Source organism: Vollenhovia emeryi, unplaced genomic scaffold, assembly GCF_000949405.1.
Source record: "Vollenhovia emeryi isolate VEMERY1.0 unplaced genomic scaffold, V.emery_V1.0 DF939294.1, whole genome shotgun sequence".
In the NCBI taxonomy this organism is placed as follows: Eukaryota; Metazoa; Arthropoda; class Insecta; order Hymenoptera; family Formicidae; genus Vollenhovia; species Vollenhovia emeryi.
The window spans coordinates 80114-96384 of NW_011967072.1; the positions used below are offsets into that span (position 1 = coordinate 80114).

At 33.5% G+C, this 16271-nt stretch overlaps 2 protein-coding genes across 5 annotated transcripts; both read right to left on the reverse strand.

The window, feature by feature from the left end:
* Positions 1-1028: 1028 nt before the first annotated feature.
* Positions 1029-6380, reverse strand: LOC105559024 (odorant receptor 67c-like). Its single transcript, XM_012007022.1, has 6 exons — positions 5473-6380; positions 3718-4069; positions 2621-2851; positions 2412-2537; positions 1525-1680; positions 1029-1262 (listed from the first exon to the last, which is right to left on the reverse strand). Exons 1-6 carry the CDS (start codon positions 5727-5729, stop codon positions 1212-1214), a joined length of 1173 nt encoding a protein of 390 aa, XP_011862412.1. The 5' UTR covers positions 5730-6380; the 3' UTR covers positions 1029-1211.
* An 83-nt stretch (positions 6381-6463) lies between these two features.
* On the reverse strand, positions 6464-16226 carry LOC105559025 (odorant receptor 22c-like). Of its 4 annotated transcripts, XM_012007024.1 has the most exons (7): positions 15744-16226; positions 14475-14802; positions 11771-11863; positions 11633-11698; positions 10870-10983; positions 10528-10683; positions 6464-6892 (listed from the first exon to the last, which is right to left on the reverse strand). In XM_012007024.1, exons 1-7 carry the CDS (start codon positions 15992-15994, stop codon positions 6842-6844), a joined length of 1059 nt encoding a protein of 352 aa, XP_011862414.1. In that variant the 5' UTR covers positions 15995-16226; the 3' UTR covers positions 6464-6841. The 4 variants fall into 4 exon arrangements, with proteins under 4 accessions (XP_011862414.1, XP_011862415.1, XP_011862413.1 ...); XM_012007025.1 differs by having other exon boundaries at positions 11633-11863; positions 14475-14658; XM_012007023.1 differs by having other exon boundaries at positions 11633-11863.
* Between the last annotated feature and the right edge of the window lie 45 nt (positions 16227-16271).

Below are 16271 nucleotides of genomic sequence, written 5' to 3' on the forward strand. Positions count from 1 at the left end.
TTTAAGAGCTCAAAAGATGTGAAGTTTCTTTTCTGTTCAAAGTGTTCTGCAACGATTAGAACTAGTGACAGTTTTCTGACAGTGCGATATCAGGAGGATACAATAGAAGATCCCAATTCAACTCTCTAAGCTTGCGTTGGATCTGCGTCAAAGTGCGAGATCTGAAGTTATCGCGATGATGAACGATAGCCTTTTAACCAACACCGAGTGCTCCTCTTGGATTGTTTCTTTCAAATTATCTAACTGTTAACAGTACTTGTCGGAATTAGTCGGTTCGCCAACAGAGCGAAAAAAGGATTACTCCCTTACAATCCCATCAAAGAGATAGCATCATCTTCTGACGGGGTAAAAGCTTTAGTGGGAATTCATTTTCTTTTTCTTTCAAGTCTGTTTGAAATGAACTGAATTATTTTATCTATAAGATCCCGTTTTTCATAGTCAATCGATCCAAAAATAAAACTTTAGCAAGTCGCTTCAGCAAGAAATTGGCCGCAAGGATTTCGATCCACTTTAATCAGAATGCGGCATCCAAACATCAAGTTTTAAATTTTACTCCAATCTCCTTTAAATGTCAAAATGCGGCCAATGATGTTTAGCTTCTTAGCAATTTCTTCTGTTAAAGTTTATGAACTAGTCTGTTAAATTGCAAACAATAGCATTATTAATGAAAACCAAATTATAACCGTTCTTCAAATTGAAATTATCAACATTTTATATTGAAATTTTAATCAAACAAACGAGAGCGCCTCTGGGTCCGAGCAAGATGTTGGTGGCCCAATTCTCGCAATTCAAATGCAATCAGAAGAAATCAATTCCATTTCAAATAACAATAATAAGAGTGTCACTTTTTAAATAATATATAATATTGTGTAATAGTATATAATTTGGTTGTAAACATTGTTATGAACAGTGTAGCCACTATGCAATCTTGATACCAAATATTGATTAAACGTATAAACGATTAAATTATTCTGTTTATATCAAGATATAGAAGAAAATATATAGGTTTAAATATGCAAGTAGCAATGTTGAAAACCTAAACATTTTATTATCAATTGCGGAAAGTAAGTGGTACATCACGTATTATCTACATTTAATCTGCATAATTATTGTCGGTTCATCATAGATACTGACAAGAAAGTAAAGAATTTCTAATATCTTTAGCTGCACGTGGGCATCTAAACACGGGTTCGATGACTCGTCTTCGAACTTCAATACATCGCATGTAATATTGATATGTACGAAACAGAGGCCTTTATAATCTAGAAAAATTATAATAAATAATAATACAATAAAAATACAAGTAACCAAGTAAATCAATAAATAAGCTGTTTAAATGTCAATAAAATAATTTTATGCTAGTATATTTTAATAAATCACTTTAAGAGATCGTCTTATAAAATGACTATCACAATGACTATAGTAATCGTAAAGTAATAGTGTAAATCGTGATTATTCGGAATGATATCAATGTTGATAAAAATGAGGATTTGTTTAACAGAAAATTCAGTGCTGGGATCTTACGCTCGTAAATCCTTCCAGCGACAGGTCCATAATCTTTCCGGCCGTAATGGTGAGCCTCCTTTGTGATCTCAATATCATAAACAGAATGAGCTTGCACTCGTTGGGTTTGAAGTCGTACCAAATTGAATTGTACGCTGCATCACCGATCATTTTGCTCTGAAGAGTGTCGCAAAAAAATGTCGCGTTGTCAGTAAGAGAAATGACTGAACTTCGTTTATACTTCGTTTATACTAAAAAGAATGCAATAATTCAGGCGTAATATGACTATAACACGAGATATTTTAGTGCTTCAATTATTTCAAAAACGTATTTCAAGTAATTAGGGAATCATTGGCAATAATTAAAATAATTCTCATTTAAGCACTATATAAGAATCATTTAAATAATTAGTATTAATAAAGGAAAGTCTCTTATTATGAGATAGAATCTTTTAGTATCAAATAGTAGGTTTTCTGCTAGATTAATAGGCAACATCTATTGGGCTACCATGAATTTATTGTCCTTAAAGTAAAATTTGCTTAGTGGAAAATTCATTGTTAGATCGTGTAATCGTTGCGAAAAAAGATTTGCGATTGAATTTGGACGTTGAAAACCTGCTATCTCATATTAGAAGTCTATCTCATAATAGGTAACTTTTCTCTACATAAAAACTTCTTTTTTAAAGAAATAGTCTAATTATTGTGAGTATATTGCAACACATTCACATTAAAAGAAAATTTCATTTCTCGGTTAAACAGCTATGCATTCTCTATGATGAAATTGTCATTATTTAATAATCGTTAGACAACGTATGGCCAAATAAAAAATGTATGGCATAATAAAAAAATCGCATAAATTGTCGTCTTTACGCTACGAATCAAGCGTAAGAGTCGCAATGTACTTCCGACCTTGGCACTGAGGTACTCTCCGCAAAAGCAGAAGATAAACGCCTCCACCGTAGCGGCCATGTAAAACACAATAGCTTTCATTAATGCCGAGCTATCGATCGCATCTGAGCCTTGCATGTTGATCGACTGCAACATCGAGCTGCGATATAGATCGCTACCGCTGCAAAACGCAGAGGGTTTCTTTCTAATTTTGACGAACGATTACTTACTGTTACGATCATGAATCCCAAGCAGCAGATCACAAAAGTACTGGACAAAAATTGGATTAGGGCTATGTAACAAAAAATCTTTTCGATTTTGTCCGAAAAGACGATGATCTTTTGATGCTTGCCGATTAGTTCCTTCATAATGGAGACAGCGAGATGTTGATCGATCTTTTTGGGAGAAATATCCCTCAATGCATCACACAAGATATCTATCTGGCCACTCGTATGAAGAATCTAAAAGCACATATTCTATAAAATTACGTGATATAAATAGAAAGAGATCGAAAGAAATTTCACACAATCGAAAACAATAGTTCGCGAAGTGTATGCAAAAAATGTTTCATGACATTTAAAGACATTAAAGACTCTTAAAATAAGAAGAAAAATCATACAAACAAATGATCGACATTATCATATAAACAAATTTTAATTTACTTTAAAATTAGCTATTGTTTTTTTTTAGATGCGTCTAGGCAGAATACGAATAGTTATAGATTATAAAATTAATATATTTACAAGCTATAGATAATTCGCTAGCAATTATATTTTAAATATTGACAAAGAATATCAAGTTCCTTTCTTCGGATTCTGAAAATATTTTCTTGTGTTACAATATATAATTTATTGCGGTGAAAAAATAGGAGAAAATCCTTCTTTTTCATCGGTAAAGAGCAAAAATGTATCCGTGTCGTACAATAATCCGGTATCCATTGTCCTCTTCCACTTTTGATAGTAGAGGAAAATCCCCTATTATGAGATAGGATTCTAATATGGGATAGCGGGGTTTCTGTTAAATTAATAGGTGTCATCAGTTTATTCCATCATTGTCCTTAGAGCGAGACCTGTTTAGTCGAAAATTTATTGTTAGATTATGTAATGTTGCGAAAAAAGATTTGTGATTGAATTTGGGTGTTGAAAACCTGCTATCTCATATTAGAAACCTACCCCATAATGGAAGATTTTCCTCTATATATGACATATTGCTAATAAATAAAAGTGCAATGTTAAAGACACGGTAACTGCTGTCACGCAACATTGTCTTAAGTAGGTACAGCCTAAACATATAAAGAGAGAGATTTTATTTCGCAGATTACACTCACTAACGTGATGATCAGAGAGTTCAGTACGCCGGTCATAGCGGAAGATGCCAATTGGTGAAGAAACTCCAGGCTCATAACGAGCTCGTACAGCGGCGACTCGTTGCATTCGAACGGGAGCTGCAGCTTCAACGTAAACTCGCGAACGGGTGTCTCGACTCCGTCGACGTCGTAATTATCGGTGTGGGATACGAGCACTCCGATGCCGTAGGAAAACGCTGCTGCCGAGTGAAGCCCGATAATCACGTTGGAAAAGCGTCGCGACAGATTTGCTTTACTCGTCATGGTGTAAATTTCGCTGATGGCGGCTTTCCTCCAATCTGCAGCCATCGCAGCTAAGGTGTCGTAAAATATACTGCGGCAGTTTATTCTATCCGAATGTAAGGATGCGACACGTACTAAGATGGAAATACAATAAGGGTCCCAAGAAGGAAACAGGTCCGATTTTTCAGCGTACATTTTATGTATACACAGTTGGGAAATTTGTGTTTTTTTGTTGTTAAAAGATATGCCGTTTAAAATTTTTGCGTTAAATGTTTAACACATTCACGTGTTAATTTAACATATTGCTCTTGTGTTAATTGACCACACACACACAAATGTAAAATTATTAAAATACTGAAAAGAAATGTTAAAACAACACAATGCGTACTTATTTTTTAACCTGACACAATACATATGTTCTATATTACTAGTAACAAAATTTATCTGTTAAAATTTACAGAATAAAATATTTATTTTATTCTATACAACATAAGTGAAAGTGACTTCGAACCGTCATTTGACTTATTACATCTGTAAAATGTAAAAATTACATTTTTTAAATTTATTTTGTCATTAAAAATATATAAATTTTACACAAAATCTATTTCAAATTATTTTGAGATTTGCATTTATTTTGTGTTAAAATATTAACAGAGTATTATTTAACATATTATGTTAAATTAACACAAAATTTTGTGTGGACCGTTTGGGACATATGATATCTGTTAAATTTAACACAAATTTTTCAACTGTGTAGTGATATATAAAATACAGAAAATATAACAATAAATATAGCCAGCGTTGGGAAGTAACTCGTTACTTGTGACAAAATTACAGTTACAGTTACTTTTTTTGGTAACTTAACTTTGTTTCTTTCTCTCCATCTGTAACTTTATTCAGTTACATTTTTTCGATAACAGTAATTAATTTAATATAATAGTTACATGAATAGTTACTTTATATATTTGAAACCTCCACAGATTGCATTAGGCCTTTCATTTGCGCATAAACGCCTTTATCGATGCTTTACAGTTAAAATGCTGATTTATTTTCATTGCATGACAGTAACTGCAAAGTAACGACTCGTTACTTTTTTAATAACTGTAACACGTTACTTTTCAGAATTGGTAACTTGTAATTAATTGTAACTAGTTATAATACATTTTTAGCGAAAAAGCTGTAACTGTAACTAGATACTTTTATAAAAAAATTAAAAGTATTAGAATATTATTACGATGAAATGGCAGTTTTTATTTTGTAAGTTAAAAACAATTGCATATAAATTTAGATTAAATATGCCGTATCTTTTTTCTTATCTATATATAAAATAAATGTAAAATTAAAACAAACAGAAATCTTTGTTAAAAGTTAGAAGAAAACATGAGAGCTCTATTTAAAGAAGAAAAAAGTATAGTGAAAATCGTGGTTTTCAGGAACGATCTGACCAAGTAAACTCGATTCCCATCTATGACTATGTAAGAAATATTCTCTTACCGACTATTCAGCCATAAAATAATCAGTTTCAGGAACATTACGCTGTATTCCAAGGTGACACTTAAACCGTCCATCAGATGTGACAAATCGTCGTTGCCAATGTGAACGATGATCCACCAGTACTGACAAGTCTGCACTATGCTGGTGGTCAGTATCCAAACACCCCGAAACAACAGCGCGTACGGCGCATTAGGCCAAATCCCAACAATTCGAAGACCGATTTGCACCGAAAGGGCAACAGTGCTTGTAGCAGTCATTTTATCGCGTCGTGGCTCTTTACACCAAAATACACCAATAACGGTATACCAATTTATACTGTAAGATTTGGCCGGAAAGACACCTACGTTGCCCAAAATGTAATTTAAGGCACTTAATTGTCGATATTGCTGACGTCGTAAAGCCACAGATCACAATGGCTGCGTATGATTTTGAAACGACTGTAGAGCAGCAGATTGATCACGCAAGGGTCGCCGACTAAACGCAGCCATAGAAGTAATCGCCGAGCAATTGCAACCAACTGCGAACAAGACTTTATGGTGGTTTACACGGGACAGAGGGGATTAAAATTGCAACGACCGAACGATGATTATGCGCAATCGCTTTGTACAATGATTGCCTTATTCTGTCGTAAAAAAACATGACCGATGAGACAAATTAGTTATTTGAATAATGTAGGGTTTTCTACCTATGTTTCATGACAGCGAACTAGACTCGGGTCTAGAATAATAGCTCTTTGAAGAAACAGAAAATATGGCAGAGAAAACCAGATTACATGCGCATATGCTTCCAACTGTACACAGTAAGTGATGATTTCTGACGGAAGAACAGTAGTTCACACATGGAAACTTCAGATTTTTTATTTTCACTTTAATGATGAAAAATTTTGGTAAATATGAATATAAATAATTTCCTTGATAAACAATTCAAATAATAAATTTTTAAAAATATATGTTTCTTAATAATAAATTCGGCATTTATTTGTAAACATATAAAATTATTTTTTTAATTCTTATAGCATAAAAGTTTTCAAATATTTTTACACATTTTTATGTCTTTTGTTGTATCTCATTTCTGTACAGTTAATTTTTTAGATATTTTTCTCAGATGTTTTACCTAACAAGAAAACGACAATATATTTACGCTAAAATATGTTGTTCTGAAAGTAATGAATCATAATAAAACTAATATCAATTTCCCCCTCATTTGTGTCACGAGATCGAGTAAGATCTAAATAAAGAAAATAATTTAAACTTTTTTCATTTGTATCCACGATGTGTATTATTAAATTGTACAATAAATTTGTATAAAGAAATTAAGAATATTTTGACTTTCTCACAGCGTGTATATGCGAGTTTAAGTTTCTTCGGTATTAATACATTGCATATAAAACAGATACATACGATGCAGATGCTTTCAAACTCTGAAAAATTAAGTAATATGCAATAAATCAATTTACAGATAAACCGATAAAATAAAATATAATTATTGCAAATGATATGAATATAAATTATAATTATTATATGATACTTGTTTTAACAGTAATTACATGTATAACATAAAAAAAGTGTGAAATAATTGCTTTCACGTATGCTCTCAACTATATTGTATTCTTAAACAAGTTTTCTATTTAAAATGGTTTGAATTCTTTTTATATTCTATCCACACATTTAATGCTAAACATAATTAAAATTTTTTAATTTTGATCACGTGCGTTGTAAGATAAGCGATGAGGTATTAAACATGACGTATAAACTAATTCTTAACATTCGTCTCATAATAAAAACAATATAATACACAGTTGAACAATTTATGTTAAATTTAACAATATGTCCCAAAAACGGTTCACCCAAATTTTTGTGTTAATTTAAGATAATATGGATATGTTAAATAATCACACTAATATTCTGTTAATATTTTAGCATAAAATAAATGCAAATCTCAAAATAATTTGAAATAAATTTTGTGTAAAATTAACATATTTTTAATAACAGCATAAATAAAAAATGTAACTTACATTTTACAGATATAATAAGTCAAATGACGGTTTAAAATCATTCTTATGTTATATCCCTTCCCTTCCCTTTTATAAGGGATATAAGGGAAGGGATAAAAAAGAGATGTGTACCGAAAAGTGCGCGCTTGGTCGAGCGGTATTGTCGCCGCTTTTCCGCGATGCCGATTGGTTGGTTGGCTGTTTCGAAATCGCGTTTTTCTATAAATGTAGCCTTTTTTAAGCATAGTAACAACCTTCATGGCAACTGATATTGATCGACCACTTTGACAGCTGCAACACTTTGAAGTTACAATATGTTGCGAATTTTTACTTGAATTATTTTTAAGATGTGTTAAGCTCATGCGTCCGTTATTCGTGAAGAAAAGATACTAATGCAATGCGTATAGAGAAGCGGGGAAACGTATAGCGACGATGTTATTAAAATTTATGCGATAAGCAAAATTCATAAAAAGGGCAACATTCATAGGAACAATTTTATCACTTGCCATTTCGCCGTGCCTGAGCTCGTGAAATCTCAGGCATCAATTGTGAAATATAATCGCTTATTATTTAAAAAGTACTAGAAATGACAAAACGCGCGCTTCGCGCGCGCAGTTTGTGGTCGAGCATTGTATATTTTTAAGAATTTGTATACATGTAAAGAATTGTATACGCAACGTCACTTTAAAATAAAACATAATTTGTCACTCACTGATACACAACAGCAGAGTTGTACATACATCGTCAACTGTGTATGTTAAACTGTAAAAATACAAATATGTATATGATTATTACAGACTAATTATATAAAATCGAAATGATTGTATTACATATACTTTATATTTAAAAAAATAGGTATTTATTAAAATAATGTAGAATACTAAAAAAGTCTTCCTTTTAAATATAAACTCACAAAATTTTATACGTATGATTTTGTCTCTAACACTTATTCGAATTCTCGTTCGAATCATTTGAATAAATAAAATAAAAACACAGAACAGATGCTTTATTTTGCACAAGTAGCAAATAACATAAAAATGTAAGATACTCACCTCACCGATTTCTCCGCTGTTGCCCGATGCCTCCTTGGCCTCCTCCTCCTCTCAGATTTCCTTGTTGCACTCACACAACACTAACTCGCGAAAATAATCGATCGCGCGAAATTTCGGCACTCCCGTACACGATGTGAGATACCGCGAAACGAAATATTGAAAAACGACAGAGCGAATTACAGCGCGAACGCCGAAATCACGCACAAATTTCACGCACAAGTTTCTCTCTTTTCCCGAAAATAGAACGGATTACACGAAATTGATAGATAATTAAAAGCGCGGTGCGTAAACGTGATGTAACCGCGACAAAGTACCACGGTTCACATTCATATTTTAGACGAGTTAGTCTCGTGAAATATTTAATTATGTATACGTTGATAAAGAGCCGTCGCCTCAACGCGCAATTCGTTTCTCATTACAAGTTGTAGGAACTTAATAATCGAGGAACGTTACTCGTTACTGATAAAGGTGTACAAATCGATAGCGTTTTATCCCTACATTCGTCGCGATCGAGTCTTGGAAACCGATAACTCAAAAATAATAACACGCACGGAGCGACTCACACCACTGCTTGCCGGCTCGACGTTCGGCGAGCGACTGATAGCGACCTTCGGGTACACAATGGCACGCAAAAACATTGTACGTCACCGCGCCGAGAGAAAAACAACTACGAACGTTGAGAATTCGTTGTCCCGCCTACGAAATTGAAAATTCTGTACTTAATATTTTACATTACTTTGTTCCGTGACTGTTACTACGTTTTGTATCATTCTGCGGACTTATTGGTATTGATTAAATTAACGATTAATTCTGTTCAATCGAGAAAATGTTTCGAAACAAAAAACATTGTTACTTAAATTCTAATTATTATACTAAGATTAGAGATTTTACCTCAATAGTTGGTGTATACAAATGTATATTACTAAATTGCAAATCTTCATTTATTATGGGCAAAAATTATCGAATTATTTACTTTAATAATAATATAAATTGGTATTAAATACTTTATTGGAAATAGCATTGCGCGCGCTATTTGGTTTTAATTTATATTTATTCATGATCTTCACACATTAAGATTTTTTTCATGTGAAGAAGACGTAATCTGACGTTGACACTCTGTTAAAATACATATTACATGATTTTCGCACTGACAGCTACTCGCACTACAAAGCCAAGCGAGAAAATCAGCATCGCGGAACAGCGTTAATAATTCGTCTTACATACTTTTTAAAAAGAAGATTAGTTATCGTTGTATTTCATCAGAAGAATGAGACTTTCTTTCATTCTTCTTCACTCAATTAGATTTTTAACTTTAACTTAATCTTCTTTTTGTTTAGTCTCTAACTTTCTTTAAGTATATTTTTGCACAACTATCAAAATTCACATGCGAGCTGAAACATGAGACGAATCTAAAAGAGAAGTGAATCACACCGTGCTTCGAGAAAACCAATCGGCATCGCGGAAAAGAGGTCTAAACTGTTCGATATTAACATTCGCGCTGGTAACATCTCTTTTTTAGAATATAGGAAATAAATTTTTAAAAATAAATTTAAAAATTTATATTTCTTTTTATATAATTATTTGTTATATACATACATGTACAGGAGAAAAAGTAAAGACCGTAAAAGCGCGCGCGTTAGCGTAGTATAGAATAGTATAGAATAAAATAAACATTTTATTCTGTAAATTTTAACAGATAAATGTTGTTACTAATAATATAGAACATATGTATTGTGTCAGATTAAAAAATAACTATACATTGTGTTATTTTAACATTTTTTCAGTTATTTTAATAATTTCACATTTGAGGTCAATTAACACAAGAGCAATATGTTAAATAAACACACGAATTGTGTTAAACATTTAACACAAAAATTTTAACCGGCATTTTTTTAACAAGAATACACAAATTTTCGAACTGTGTATACACACTTAATATGTATTGCAATAAAAGTATGTATTATTAACTTGCGTCATAAAAAGTTCGTAATTTCATTACTGAAATCTTACGTTTGTGAATCCTTGCAATGATAAATCCAAAAATTTGCCCGCAGTGATCGTCAGCCGTCTTTGCGATCTCATTATGACAAGGAGCAAAATGCGGCAATCCCGAGGCTTGAGAGTATACCACATAGATTCATATACAGCGTCGCCAATCGTTGTGCTCTAAAATGCGAATGAGAAAAGGCGCATTTGGAAGAACGAGACATCGCCCTCGGCACGCATAACACGCAGTGCTTCCTTTCCATATGAGCAATCTCTCCGAATCGGTCCGATTTTTTATCGACAGCCTAGTGATCTTCGTAACAGTCCACGCGGAGAAAAAACTGACAAGTGATTTCGAGTACTCACCTTATTACTTAGATATTCACCAGCGAAACAAAAAATAAAGGCTTCCAAAGTAATAGCGATATAAAAAAACAGGGTCTTCACTAACATCCTGACGCCTTCATCTGTACCCATTGACTGCAAGTCCAGAAAAGGGTCAGAAAGAAAGTTCGACGATCCCTATAAGGCAGAGATCTCAGACGCGAGTGATCATCTCCCACCATCGTGGAACTCGCGAGGCCGCAACGGGCCTTGTGTGAAGATAAAGGAGATCCGGTCAGTCTTATAGCTTTTCAAAATGGAGAGATGACTCTTCAAAGAGCAAATCGTGCCAATACGTTCACATAGCGATCTTTTTACTTGCTTTCTGTTTGCGGCGAGGTAGTAAAGATTCGTGTATACCGTGCGGTTTGAGTGAACATGAGTGTGAATCTGAGACCACTGCCAATTCAAATACCATGAAGTGACTTGAAATGTGTGTAGCACATAAAATATATAAGTATATATAAATATATATAAATGATATATAAATATATAAATAACTTTAGCAAGAAGAGAGAGGTTAAATGTTTACATTATCATTTGCTTCCGACTAGATGTATTAACATTCACGTTTAACGCGACTGTGCAGGTGTATGCACAGCTATCAACAGGTATAGTACGTATATCTTTGTGCGTCGTAACTTTTATAAAACACAATAATTAGATACAGTGGAAAAATACGTATCTAAATACATGGAACATTTGAAAATCTAAATTTTAAACAAAAGATCGCTTGAATACTCACGGTTACTATGAGAAATCCGATGCAACATATGATCAACGTATTCGAAAAAAATTGCATCAATGCGATCTGAGAGAAAAGAGTCTCGATGTTCTCCGAAAAGCCGATAATCTTATGGTGTTTATTGATTAAGGATCTCACAATGGCAGTGGGTAAATCATATTCGTTATCTTTAGGGTAAATCCTTCCCACTTCCTGTTGCATGAGATCTATTTGCCCACCAGTGTGCAGCATCTGTATATTATTAGTAAAATAATTGTTATAAGTAGTCAGTTACACAACTGCTAAACAAAAGTATTACATAGAAAACAATCTTTTACATAACTTAGATATTACTACAAATAGAACATATACAAATCAACGTTTTGCTGAAATATTATAAAAATTGAGTTAAATACATATCTGAAAATAATGATGTTAGACAATCTAAGTAATAAATAATTGTATTGGCTCAAACTGATCACTAGAAAATCAATACTTTTGAAAACAACATTATCATCATGTTTAATTACACAGTTGAAAAATTTGTGTCAAGTTTAACAGATATCACATGTCCCAAACGTCCACACAAATTGTTGTGTTAATTTAACATAATATGGATATGTTCAATGATCACACTAATACTCTGTTAATGTTTTAACACAAAATAAATGCAAATCTGAAAATAATTTGAAATAAAGTTTGTGTAAAGTTAACATATTTTAATGACAAAATAAATTACAAAAATTTTTACATTTTACAGATGTAATAAGTCAAATGACGGTTCAAAATCACTCTCACTTATGTTATATAAAATAAAATCAACATTTTATTCTGTAAATTTTAACAGATAAAACTTGTTACTAATAATATAGAACATATGTATTGTGTAAGATTAAAAAATAAGTACACATTGTGTTGTTTTAACATTTATTTTCAATTATTTTAATAATTTTACATTTGAGGTCAATTAACACAAAACGAACCGTCATTTTTTTTAATAAAAAATCACAAATTTTCCAACTGTGCATTCTTTAATTAACAGGAACATAATTATTTTGGTTCAACATTTTCAGGTTTTTCACACAAATATATTATTAGTCTACGATGAATCAACCCGACCGAAGGCATATTTCTATTCATTTGTGAAAAAAATACTGCTAAATGAATCGTGATATACATTCGACGGTCTCGCAAGCACCTGCGATATACATGCGTGTATACGGCCTAAAAAGGAAGAGACAGATGGCCAAGCTGACTGTTTCAAACTCCTTTTAAGTACTAAAGTCTTTGAAATAAATGAAAACGCCAGCCGGCTCACGGTAAAGCGTCGGAACGAGGTGAACCGTGGTCGCAAGGTCTTGTTCGCCCTGCAATACAGAGAGGGATATTGAAGCAACCGAAAGCGGGACCATCGCACTAAAGCGTGGAAGAACCTACGCAAACCTACGTACGCATGCGCATGGATCGTAGATCGACAGCGCGAACGACGCGACGCGAGCCCGATCGACTCAAGTAAAAGAGGGGATAAGGTTGAGGTCTGCGAGCATCGATCTCTCCTAGCGATCGAGAGTCCGTTGGTATCGCGAAACATTTCACACACGTGTGTTGTCACTTGCGCCTGCGTTTTGTGCCATTTTAGCTTGCACTTTACTGTCTTTCATGCAATTTAGGTTTTCTTTAACCAGTACTTTCTTTGCGTTCGCGTGTACGTCGCATATAAATCACGATAAATAACAAATATAATATTGAATGTTGATTTTTTTCGCGGAGTTTTAATCAGTTCAACTTCTTCGCAAAATTGTTTGTTCGTTTTGGTTGATCTTTTTATTACCCTTTGAAAATATTAAAATATTGATTTAATAATTGGTATAATCGGTTTGTATTTAGTTTAATTATTTGCATATTTTAAAATGTCGTATTGTCGGTCTTTGAATTTTTTTCTCCCTGGAGATTGTTGAGTTTCATGAAAAAACGAAAACAATTTTTAACGTACAGTTTCCTTGGAAATCATATCACGCATACACAGTTGGAAAATTTGTGTTTTCTTCTGTTAAAAAAAATGTTTAAAAAACACATTCATGTGTCAATTTAACATATTGCTCTTGTGTTAATTGACCTCAATTGTAAAATTATTAAAATAACTAAAAAGCAATGTTAAAATAACACAATGTGTACTTATTTTTTAATCTGATAGATCTGATACGATACATATGTTCTATTTTATTAGTAACAGAATTTATCTGTTAAACTTTATCTGTTAAAATGTTGATTTTATTCTATACAACATAAGTGAGAGTGATTTCGAATCGTCATTTAACTTATTACATCCGTAAAAAATAAAAATAACACTTTTCTAAATTCATTTTGTCATTAAAAATATGTTAATTTTACAGACAATTTATATTAAATTATTTAGAGATTTGCATTTATTTAGTGTTAAAATATTAACAGAGTATTAGTGTGATCATTTAACATATCCATATTATGTTAAATTAACACAAAAATTTGTGTGACCGTTCGGGACATGTGATATCTGTTAAATTTAACACAAATTTCTTAACTGTGTAGGTACATATATGTATATAATATCTACACACATTCATAATATTAGTCATATTTGTAATATTTATTATTATTATTTATTATTTGCGACCATTGTTCATTAACCCTCCAGCAAAAATATCTTTTTATTTGATAATACGCTTGTATTTTTCAGCGCGGATAAAAGGGACTCTCATGAAGAGAAATTAAATATTTTCATTCTCAGAATTATTCATGCATTAATAAATAAAATAAATAAAATTATAGAAATAATATTAATAAAACGCAACACGAAAAATTGAAAATGTCGATCACAACTCACCAACGTAACCATTAATGCATCGAGCATAGCTATGGCGGAGGCGACCGCCAATAGGTGAATAAATTGCACGCATTCCACGATCTCGTAAATTGGCGATTCACAGAACACAAAGGGCAACTCCATTTTTATAAGCAACTCTCGGCAATCGTCGTCGGTCTGCTTACGAAGGTTGATAGACGCAGTGCTGTAAAGCAACACCGCCGTCAAGTAAACACCGATGGTGAATTTCGAGCAGCGATGCGCGAGGATTGCCTTGTCGATCATGATGTGCATGTTGGAACACTCGCGCCAGTCGTCGGACATCGCCGTCAAGATATCGTTGAATATTCTGCAATGCAACACTTCTCAACGCGTCGCAACATCGATGTACATTCACGATATGTTGCGGAAAATGCGCTCTCGCGAAGAGAAGGGAAACACGAAGTCGACTGCCAAGCTAGTTTTTCCTCTTCATCAAAAACAGAAGTCTGACTCTTATTTCAAATGTCACCGAATCGATGCGATTATATTACTATCGCGCAGTAAAAAATCACAATATTTACATTATTTTATACCATAACATCAATTAAAGATTAATTGAAAATTAAAATTCGAAGGAATAAAGGATATAAGAGCCAAGACAGGATCTAAATGATTTAAATGTTTCAATTTATTGCGAAAAATTGCCTCGATGCCTCGGTGGTTGAATTGGTGAGACGCCCACCTAGTGAGAGGGAGATCCAGATTCAAACCCCGGCTGAGGTAAATTTTTCGCAATAAATTTAATAATTAATATCATTGAAATAAAATAGTCACGCTCGTTTTTTAGTAATAACAAATATTCAAAGTCACGGCCGATGTATTTTTCTCTATTGATGTAACTGTTTTGTAATTCCAATCGAAATCGATATTGTATAGAATAAATTTGGTTAATCTTACAATATAACAATTGTACATCCTACTTTTGCTCGTAGAATACATTGCCCGTGACTTTGAATATTTATTAAAATCATTTAGACACCAACATGCTGTCTTGGCTCTCATATCGCTTTTTTCCTTAGAATTGTCATTTCACGTCAGAACCTTATGAATTTTACTGTTAAAATTAAAACATTATACGTCTTTTCAGGCAACCTGAAACTTAGGCATTAAATTGGAGAACACTTTGGAGAACCATCTTGCTTGGCAATCAACCTACTTCACGTATCGTTGTTATCCCCAACTGAGGAGTGAACTGGATTAATCTAACATCGAGATATGACGAATTATTATAATATCGGCGGCACATACCGGTTATTGACCCACAGAACAATCAGCTTAAAGAAGAGGAGACTGTACGGCAAAGCGGTACTCAATCCATCTATCAGATGCAACAATTCGTCGGAGCTGAAGTGCGTCAGAAGATAGTGGCACTGGAAGATCACCACTGTTCCCATCACCAATGACCAAAGCAGTCTGAAGAAAATGGAGGAATTCGGCCATATCCCGGTAAGACGAAGGCCGATTTCGACCGGTCGACCGATAGTGCTGGCCGGCAACATCGCGCGTAAAATTCCACGTTCCTGCTTTCCGTCCGTTGACGGAGCCGAGCGAAACGGGGGTAAGTCCCAGACGAGGCTCCCGTACGATCGCTACGCGTACTCGCTGAAGCTTCAAGATATTAGCATGAAGATCGGATACGGCTCCACCTTAACGGCCGCCGACCAATCGCGTACGGTAGACGTGTATTTTCGTCGTGTGCTTAGGAATGCAGAGAAAAGTTACTACGATCGAATGATGATTGCAGGCCTCGACGAGCGAGGAATCAATGGGGGCGCT

Coding starts and splice junctions, on each gene's coding strand:
- LOC105559024 (XM_012007022.1), bottom strand. CDS start 5,729: ATGACTGCTACAAGCACTGTTGCCCTTTCGGTGCAAATCGGTCTTCGA. Junction 2,852..3,717: donor ACTCTCTGATCATCACGTTA/GTGAGTGTAATC, acceptor ATGTGCTTTTAG/ATTCTTCATACGAGTGGCCA. Junction 1,681..2,411: donor GAGAGTACCTCAGTGCCAAG/GTCGGAAGTACA, acceptor GACACTCTTCAG/AGCAAAATGATCGGTGATGC.
- LOC105559025 (XM_012007023.1), bottom strand. CDS start 15,994: ATGTTGCCGGCCAGCACTATCGGTCGACCGGTCGAAATCGGCCTTCGT. Junction 11,864..14,474: donor ATGCATTAATGGTTACGTTG/GTGAGTTGTGAT, acceptor AATAATATACAG/ATGCTGCACACTGGTGGGCA. Junction 6,893..10,527: donor CATTGCAAGGATTCACAAAC/GTAAGATTTCAG, acceptor TTAATTTTTCAG/AGTTTGAAAGCATCTGCATC.